The sequence below is a fragment of the Squalius cephalus genome (genome assembly GCF_949319135.1).
Source record: "Squalius cephalus genome assembly, chromosome: 9".
Taxonomy (NCBI): Eukaryota; Metazoa; Chordata; class Actinopteri; order Cypriniformes; family Leuciscidae; genus Squalius; species Squalius cephalus.
The window spans coordinates 1,137,014-1,147,500 of record NC_137130.1 but is presented as its reverse complement, the minus strand read 5'-3'; the positions used below and the strand labels follow the sequence as shown (position 1 = coordinate 1,147,500).

The window sequence follows — 10,487 nt, the reverse complement described above, 5'->3', positions numbered from 1 at the left end:
GCACGTTCCGCGTGCCTGCACAGTGATTGGTTCTCTGTGTCGCAGCTCACCGCTCACAGCCAACATTCACTGGCATCCTATAGCTAAAATGGGCGACGAAGAGGATCCGCCGCAAAAAAAAAAAAAAAAAAAGATTTCGTACCAAAAAGAGTCAAAATCAGCTATTAGGGACTATTTCGTCTACAAAAAGGAGGATGTTGACCAAAAAGAGGTACTTTGCTGGAGTGTTATAAAGTTGTGGATGGTTGTCTTTTTTAAAAGTATTTTATTTTTCGTGTTCGCATTTATGAGGAAAAAACAATGTTACGTGACAGTTCTCCATTACGGACGCGACCGTTATGAAAGCGGCACTAAAAGACTGCTTTAAAACTTTCACAGAGACCTCAAACAGAAAGCACAAAGCCTTTCTTTAAAGCGAATTTCGTTTTGTATTAATTGTATCTTTATTTTAATCAGTGTTTCACCATCCAATTTCCTGGATTTAATAAATAAAAAGTAAATATAGCAGACATAATCACGACACGGAGGCGCCAGCGCCTGAATCCGTGAACCGAAACTCAGCGTATAAGGTAGCCTACTCGCCTCACACACCTAAAAAAATATATATTATAAATATATCTATTATCTACAGAAATCTCTACTTTTAAACAGAACCATTCAAAATAAAACTATGTAATCCGTATGAAAAGTGCATTTCTCTCCCACGCGATCACTACTGCGAAGATGATGATCGTCAACTTCATATTTACAGAAAACACTTGTTTATTAATAAACAATTAAAATGTCTCATTGTAATATTTTACATATTCATAATCATTACTTTTGCTGGTTCTTTGTGGCAGCTTTTAGGTGCCGTTTACATGAACGCGTCACTGCATCAGCACCGAGAACACAGAGACACAGAGAGAGAGAATAAGATTTTTTGACAGAAATATGTTTTTCGAATTCTGACGTGTATGTTCTAATTTTGGAATAAAATATTAAGTGGCCTTTTTGTCACTTGTAATGAAGCTTGCTTAGTGAAGTTATTAATATCATGGAATGGTAATTATTGACTTTAGCCTGGATTGATGGCACGCAATATATATCGTTGGGAAAAAAATATCGCAATGTAATTTTTTTTCCAATATCGTGCAGCCCTACTGGATATCATGGATAATATGCTTTCCTAGAGCTCAAACAGTGGCGCTGGCGCCTGCAACACCAAGGTCATGGGTTCGATTCCCAGGGAAAGCAGGAACTGATAAGGATGTAAATGTGTGCCTTGAAATGCAATGTGAAGTCGCTTTGGATAGAAGCGTAGAAGCGTCTGCCAAATGCACAAATGTAAAGGGGAAAGTAAAACTCTTGTTCTGTGTGTCGTGTAATCGCAGCTCTGGCGACTCGACGGCTCGCATATGGAACCTGAGTGAGAACAGCGGCTCGACTCAGCTGGTCCTGCGGCACTGCATTCGGGAAGGAGGACAAGACGTTCCCAGCAACAAGGACGTCACCTCGCTGGACTGGAACGTGAGTGTGTTGCTTCTAGGAGAGTGTGCGATGTCAACACAAAATGATATCTCAATATTCTCAATATTTTATTAAATATTAATCTCAATATTTTCTGGGATTATTAGGCGATATTTTGCGTTTTTATTTATATTTTGAGTGTGTTTATTGTGCTGTACTTCGGCAGGTTTAGGACAGCCGTGGACAGCCGACTCCTCAAGTGTTTAATATTCCAGTTATTATCAGTTTACAGAAATTATTATAATTTTGTTTACCTAATTAATAGGGATGTCCCGATACCACTTTTTCACTTCCGATACCGATACCGATGCCGCAGCTTTGGCTATTTGCCGATACCGATATCAATCCGATATTTTAATTTTATTCTTGAACTAATACTAATAATAATAAAATATAATGGAAGCACTTTGCTCAATTAGCCACATAAAAACATCTCACTCAAATGGAGAACAAATACTTCTCCAGTATATAGTCCACAACAACAGTTGATAATGAAAGACTGCCAGCCTTTATTCAAAAGACCTTGAGATATGTTTGGTAACCTGAATGAATTTAAAATTAATTTGCTATATTTCAGATCAATATATTTGTTTCCTTAAAATTTTAATTAACCCTTTATTCTCATCTGAATTATAAATAATTTATTTCTGTATAAAATAATACTACTTTTAAAAACACATTTGATTTTATTTTTTATTCAATGTAGAATGTGTAACTTAAAAATAAACAGATTAGTGCTCTGTTTTAGGACAAGAAATGAAAACCAATGCAATGATGAATGTCCAAAAGATGAGATCATTTTTGCTTTTAAACAGCGTGTGTGTGTGTGTGTGTGTGTGTGTGTGTGTGTGTGTGTGTGTGTGTGTGTGTGTGTGTGTGTGTGTGTGTGTGTGTGTGTGTGTGTGTGTGTGTGTGTGTGTGTGTGTGTGTGAGAGATTTTGGTTGGGTGACAGTTACAGTTTGACAAGAGTTGACAGTTTGACAAAAGCACAATGTTGTGTTTTACAGAAATATAAGTAGGCTAAACACTTTTTGCAGTTTTAATGATGTCCTGTATGAAAATGACGGAGTATGTTTTTATGTTTCCACTGTTCGATCGCGCCCGTGCCTCTCTCTCTCTCTCTGACACACACACACACTCCAGCATTGCAATCTTGACATCGCAGCCTGTTCATTTTGCTGCGTCCACACCAAACGCGAATAGAGCGTCAAATTTGCGTCTATCGCGTCTAGTTCGATGCTTGAACAGTTTGAATCCATTCGCACGTCCAAAGCGAATAGGACGCGCCGCGCGCGTATAATGATAAAGTGAGCGTTTGAAGCGATATAGACGCGCGTTCAGAGCTAAGGCGGGCTACAGATTAGGTGTCACTAAAGAACCCGCATATGCGCGTATCTAACAGTAACGTTAGTTCCGTATTACATTAATTAATGTGCACGCGAGATTTATTTATTTTTATACCGTGTATTCTCTGTGTAAATCCATGCACCGAACGTACGTTCAGTACGAATACGTACCGTTCCACCCCTAATGGGTATCGGATCATAGGTATCGGATAATTTTTTTTCTCCCCTCCGATATCCGATCTAGCGTTTTGGGCCAGTATCGGCACGATACCGATGCCGTGGATCGGATCGGGACATCCCTACTAATTAATTTAACCTAACATTTGAGGGCCGGAGCCACTAAACTCTACAGAAAGTATTTGGTAACACAGAAAAACACTGAGCTTAATTTGAGGTGTAGATCAAATTAACTTTATTTATTATCATTCATAATTTCTAAATATGAATTATTAAAAAGCAAAACGAGTGGAAAAAATAGACATTAGGGAGTGAAAATAGCCACGATTCATTCATTCAATTTAATCTGTTTCTTTATTTTTTAAATAAGTGAGTTTTCCTACAGCTTGAAACTTTTAGTTTTATAAATGGGGACAATCTCTGAAGGATGAACAAGAAATGTTTCGGTCGTCACATTAAAAAATAACATTTAAATATGATATTATAGTTTATCGCTGGAAAAAAGATGTTTAGTACTCGTAAGCGTTTGATTATTTCCATCACAGTACAGTAGTGACTGTAAAGGTCCTTGCACACGGAGTCCGAAATGATCGTATTTTTGTAAATATATATTATTCTTGTTGCATATCAAATATTGAGCTGTTTTCCCAATGTGGATCATGTTTCATGCAGCAACAAGATCCAGTGAGAGTTTTAAACCATTAAAAATCATTATTTAATATCACTTATTTAAGGATATTTTGACTCTCATTTGGCGAGTTAATTCTAGTCCCTGGATATGATGGAGAATGTTTCATTACGGTTCTTGTGTGTCTGTAGAGCGACGGCACTCTCTTGGCGACTGGATCTTATGACGGGTTTGCAAGGATATGGACGAAAGACGGTACGTGTGCTAGCGCTGTTAGCTGGCGAAGCTCGCGCGAGTCTGACGCTGTCTGCTGTTCCCACAGGTAATCTGAGCAGCACGCTCGGCCAACACAAGGGACCCATATTTGCACTGAAGTGGAACAAGAAAGGCAACAGCATTCTGAGCGCTGGAGTCGACAAGGTGAATCAGAGAAACACAATTATTACATTCACACTTACACTGCATTCAGTGTCTCTGTGATCAGTCCGGGAATCAAACCCGGCTCTATTGATTGAGCTGCTCAATGCATTAACCTTATGATTTAATAATTCCTGAAACTCAATCTCTGCATTCCTCCTGTGTCTGACTGATAGCTCACACTGTTATATCAGGTAAAGGTCTTTAATTGTACAAGCGTCCTCCTTCAGCTCGTGCTTCACGTGTCTTTAAATCAGATTTTTATCAAGTAAACGTAAGAATAACTTTGATATATTTAGTTATATTTCAACTTGATTATCCAGACATTATTTATCAGAAAAGTATTAAATATGATCAGGCTTTTGAGGACGGTTTATTTGTTAATCGCTCAATCATCATTGTATTGCATTGCATTATGTTTTAAAACTACAGAGATTTGATCATAAAACTAAGCTTTAAATATCATCTTACTAAGACATGTTATTGGCAGATATTAATATTTATATGCATTTTATGTAAGTATGTTGTATACTAGTTGGAAAAAGTGTAAAAAATGTTTTTTTAATTAAAAAAAAAGTTAAAAAATCAATAAGGTTAAAATAATAAATAAACCAAAAATAATTAAAACAAATGTAAATTTATTTAAGTAGAATAAAATAAGAAAATATAATAAAATAAATGTGAAAATTATTTCAATAAATTAGATTAAAATGAACAAAAAATTGAATAGAGATGACAATGAATAAAAATTAATTTTATGAAATATATTCAGTTAGATTCAAATAATTGTGAAAAATAATTCAAATAAATTAGATTAAAATATTAAATAAAATAAATAGTAGATTAAAGAAAATAACTATAATAAAATCAATGTAAATAAAATAAATATTAGATTACAATAAATAAAACTTAGATTATATAATAAATTAGTTTAAAATAAGTGTAAACATGATCATAATAAATTGTATTAATTAAAATAAACAAAAAATGTGATCATGCATATTAAATTAGATTAAAATACATTTGAAATGATTAAAATAAGTAAAAATAATAAAATAAATCTAAAACAATTCCAATAAATTTGATTAAAATAAAAAATATATATTTTAATAAAATAAAAAAAATTATGAAATATAATACATTTGATTAAAATAACTGTAAAAATGGTTCAAATAATTTTTTTTTTTTTTAAAGCTAAAACTGAGCTCCATATTTGCACTATATCAGACTAAAAGTCTGATGGATCAAACATGAAGCTCAACACATGTCCGGCTTCACAGGGCTGGGATGGAGCGAGTTATTCCCTGGCTTTTTCCCATAATCACTTGTTCAATTGTTCTCGTTCTGCAGACGACAATCATTTGGGACGCACATACAGGCGAAGCCAAACAGCAGTTCCCCTTTCATTCTGGTGAGTTCACGACCTCTGAGTATAGGTCAGATGTCAAAGGTCACAGGGCTTTAATCATGCGTTGTGTGTAGGGTTGAGTTTGAATTTGAATGATTCTGATTTCAATTCTGCTTATCGATTCCTAATTTCGATTCCAATAAGGTAATAAAAAAAACTTATATGTAATTTACATTTAGTCTTATTGCAGAACTTTTAATTGTAGTTGAATATCATTAGAAATCATCAGGCTAAAGAACACTCACACAAGAAACGTTTGCCTGTGGTTTAAAAACACCATAGAAAAACAACTAGCCGAACTAATATAAACTTCAAGCATTATTAAACACTCAGAAATTAAAAAGGAAGAAATAAAAAATTAGCAATCGAACAAATAGATACAACTGAACAAAGATACGATTAAAATAAATGGAGTTTTAAGATTTTCAGGTACAGAAACTGTAATCAAATGTAAAATAACACTGCACTTTATACATAAAATATACATTACATATATACTCACAAAAGTTATTGTCAAGATGTCTTATGTCTTATGTAGGCTGCTGTCACTTTAAGAGCTGCACAGATCCAATACACTGATACACATGAGGACAGAAAACAGAGTCTCTCGCGCTTCAATGTTTTAAAGTCATACTGAAATGCTCACAAAGGAATCGATAAGAGGAATCAAAATTTAAATTTTATAACAAGTATCCAATTCCTGACCTCAAGTATTCGATTTAATTCGATCCCACCGGTTAAGCAACGTGTGACCACACTGGTGTCACCGGCGGGGGGGTTTAAAACGCTAATTTGAAAGCGAAACTAAAATGCGCTCGTCCGCACGGGTGTTCGTTATGGAGCAGAGCGAGCGTTTAATTAATGCCTATGGATAGTAATGAACTGAAAACGCTCGCTTCTTGCCGCGGACACACACCGTTATGAATGCTCGTGCGCATTTTAGTTTCGCTTTCAAATTAGCGGGTGGGGGGTTGGTTGCTCTTGAACACCGCTAACACCGTGAACACCAGCTAGCGTAGCAAGCCTACCGTGGGATAACACACACCATATAACACAGCATCTCCGGTGTTTCCGCAGCTCCGGCGCTGGACGTGGACTGGCAGAATAACACGACGTTCGCCTCGTGTAGCACGGACATGTGCATACATGTGTGTCGGCTCGGGAGTGAGCGTCCACTCAAGACCTTTCAGGGACACACGGTGAGCACAGGCTTAAACACACCACACACTACACACTACACACCACACACTACACACTACACACTACACACCACACACCACACACTACACACCACACACCACACACTACACACTACACACCACACACCACACACTACACACCACACACTACACACCACACACTACACACTACACACCACACACTACACACCACACACTACACACTACACACCACACACCACACACTACACACCACACACCACACACTACACACTACACACCACACACTACACACTACACACCACACACTACACACTACACACTACACACCACACACTACACACCACACACCACACACTACACACCACACACCACACACTACACACTACACACCACACACCACACACTACACACCACACACTACACACCACACACTACACACTACACACCACACACTACACACCACACACTACACACTACACACCACACACCACACACTACACACCACACACCACACACTACACACTACACACCACACACTACACACCACACACCACACACTACACACTACACACTACACACCACACACTACACACCACACACTACACACCACACACTACACACTACACACCACACACCACACACTACACACCACACACCACACACTACACACCACACACCACACACTACACACTACACACCACACACTACACACTACACACCACACACTACACACTACACACCACACACTACACACCACACACTACACACCACACACTACACACTACACACCACACACCACACACTACACACCACACACCACACACTACACACTACACACCACACACTACACACTACACACCACACACTACACACTACACACCACACACTACACACCACACACTACACACCACACACCACACACTACACACCACACACTACACACTACACCACACACTACACACCACACACTACACACTACACACCACACACTACACACCACACACTACACACTACACACCACACACCACACACTACACACTACACACCACACACACTACACACCACACACCACACACTACACACCACACACTACACACTACACACCACACACTACACACTACACACTACACACCACACACTACACACTACACACCACACACTACACACTACACACCACACACACTACACACCACACACACTACACACTGAGGTTCATTCGTCAGTATCAACTAAGAGTGATCAATACTTCATTTATTAGCAAACTTCATCACTTCAATGAGCTCTTTGTTTCTGCCTTAAATTATTACATTGTTTAAATTAATACTAACTGTAATTTTTGTATATGTGCATTTCTGAATGCATAACTTAGACAGTCTCCTCTGATATCAGATCACTGTAATGTGGACTCATGCACTTTCTGTAAAGCTGCTTTGAACGTGTGTTGTGAAAAGCGCTTTACAAATAAATGAGTTGAATTGAATCTTAGTTAATACTAATTTCAACATTTAATAATGTCATGTGTTGTTAACATTAGTTAATGCACTGTAAACTAACATGAACAGCTGGATTTATATTAACTAACATTAACAAAGATGAATAAACACTGTAACACATGTATTGCTCACTGTTAGTAAATACATTAATGCACCTCGTTGTAAAGTGCCGAGTTTAACTGTCGCTGAGCACTATAGATGAACACAGTGTGTGTGTGCTTTCAGAATGAAGTGAACGCCATTAAATGGGATCCGTCGGGAATGTTGCTGGCTTCGTGTTCGGATGACATGACGCTCAAGGTGGGAATTATTTGGCGTTTTGTAACCAATCCTTCCCTCGAGGGTCAAAATGACCCGCAGCCCTAAAATTATACTTAATCTTATTTATTTTCCAGAAAGCTTATTTTATTTCATTTTGATATTTTTCTATTTTTTTAATGCAAATTTTCTTATTTTTTTTATTTACCTTTTAAATTACTAGATTTAATCAATAAATAAATAGTCAAATTTAAGCACATTCCTCTCATTCTTTCAACTTAAATTCAAAATAACTCACAATTTCATGCATAACTCTTTTATTTCAGCTCTAAATATCTTACATTGGGCGTCTTTGCCGACCTCTTGTGGAAAAATAATAATATAACATGATATTTCATGACTCTTGCCACTGGATGGCCTTCAGTGTGCATTCAGATACACATGTAGACATTATAAAATCATTTTTTGGTCAAGTTTTAGCATTTTTAGTTAAAATTTTTAGGTTTTTCTATGTGAACTGAAGCATTCCTCATATTCCATTCATTTCTAAGGGGGTCAAATTGACCCGATTTATTACTTTTTATAAATTTCTTCTCGAATCCATACATTTTTTTTTTGTGTGTGTGTGTGTGTATTCATGGTTCAAGTGTGAAAAAAGTCCCTCCTATGAACACTTTTTTTTTTTTTTTTTTTTCAAAAGAAAATTCTGGATCAAAATGACCCGAGGGAAGGATGAGGGTTTTATCTACCAACTCTGATTAGGGAGAATACACCTTTTTTTTTTTTTAATAGTGCATGATTAAATAGTAAATATGATCAAATTTAGACCATACTGACACGTTTCTCTCGCGGCAGATCTGGAGTATGAAGCAGGATTCATGTGTTCACAACCTTCAAGCGCACAATAAAGAGATCTACACCATCAAATGGAGCCCCGCGAGCAGCGGTCCCAACACTAGCCTCCTGCTAGCCAGGTAACAGCATTGAAAAAGCTCATATTTGAGTGCGCGTCTCAGAAACACTGGCGGTTTTATAGCAACAGGAGCTTCTAACGGAGCTGCAGTGACGCGATGACATCATCAATCAGTGATTGGCTCTTTTATTTAGAAGGCGGGGCTTATTCCGCCATATTGCGCGTTGCACTTTCTCCCATTCATAGTAATACGAGTGTGTCGTAGAAGTTAGGAAAAGTGTAAAAAATAAATAAATGATTCAAATGATAAATAAAACAAAACATTCACTTGTATACTGTTTGTATTAAATTAATTAAAATAAATTTCTAATTATTAAAATAGATTAAGTATAAATATAATGCAATTATATTTATATAGATTAAATGGTAAATATAATAAAATAAATGTAAAAATGATTCCAATAAATTACATTAAAATAAATAAAAAAAATTATAAAATAAATGAAAATTGGATTACAATAAATAAAAAATAGGTTAAATATATTAATTTAGATTTAAATAAGTGTAAAAATGATTCAAATAAATTACATCAAAATGAAAATAAACACAAAATTTGATTATATATTAAACTAGATTCAAATAAATGTAAAATGATTAAAATATATTAAAATAATAATTAAATATAATAAAATAAATGTAATTTTTTCCCTCCAATAAATTAGATGAAAGTAAATGCATATTAGATTACAATAAATAAAAATTAGAAGAAATATATTAAATTAGATTAAAATAAGTGTAAAAATTCTGAGAAAAAAACGACAGAATTGTGAAATAAAAAGTCGCTTTTGTTACTTTTTTAATCTGCAATTGCAAAGATAAAAAGTCGCAATTATGTTTTAAAATGTTTTTATTCTGTGGTGTAAACAAGCATTTTAATTTTCGTGTCTGAAAACCCCCTGGTGTGTGTGTGTTCCTCAGTGCCTCTTTCGACTCGACGGTGCGATTATGGGATGTGGATCGAGGCGAATGCATCCACACACTGACCAAACACCAGGAGCCGGTGTACAGCGTGGCCTTCAGTCCCGACGGGAAGTTCCTGGCCAGCGGATCCTTCGACAAATGCGTTCACATCTGGGACACGCTGGTCAGTACAGGG

General features: G+C 36.3%; 1 protein-coding gene across 1 annotated transcript in view; it reads left to right on the top strand.

The window, feature by feature from the left end:
- tbl1x (transducin beta like 1 X-linked) overlaps window positions 1–10,487 on the top strand; it is a 37,667-nt gene that overhangs the window by 22,573 nt on the left and 4,607 nt on the right. The window contains exons 6-13 of the mRNA XM_079881855.1: window positions 1,374–1,509; window positions 3,853–3,916; window positions 3,984–4,081; window positions 5,429–5,489; window positions 6,564–6,685; window positions 8,386–8,460; window positions 9,274–9,392; window positions 10,310–10,475. Of these exons, the coding sequence (XP_079737981.1) occupies window positions 1,374–1,509; window positions 3,853–3,916; window positions 3,984–4,081; window positions 5,429–5,489; window positions 6,564–6,685; window positions 8,386–8,460; window positions 9,274–9,392; window positions 10,310–10,475 (841 nt within the window). The remainder of the gene's footprint in view (window positions 1–1,373; window positions 1,510–3,852; window positions 3,917–3,983; window positions 4,082–5,428; window positions 5,490–6,563; window positions 6,686–8,385; window positions 8,461–9,273; window positions 9,393–10,309; window positions 10,476–10,487) is intronic.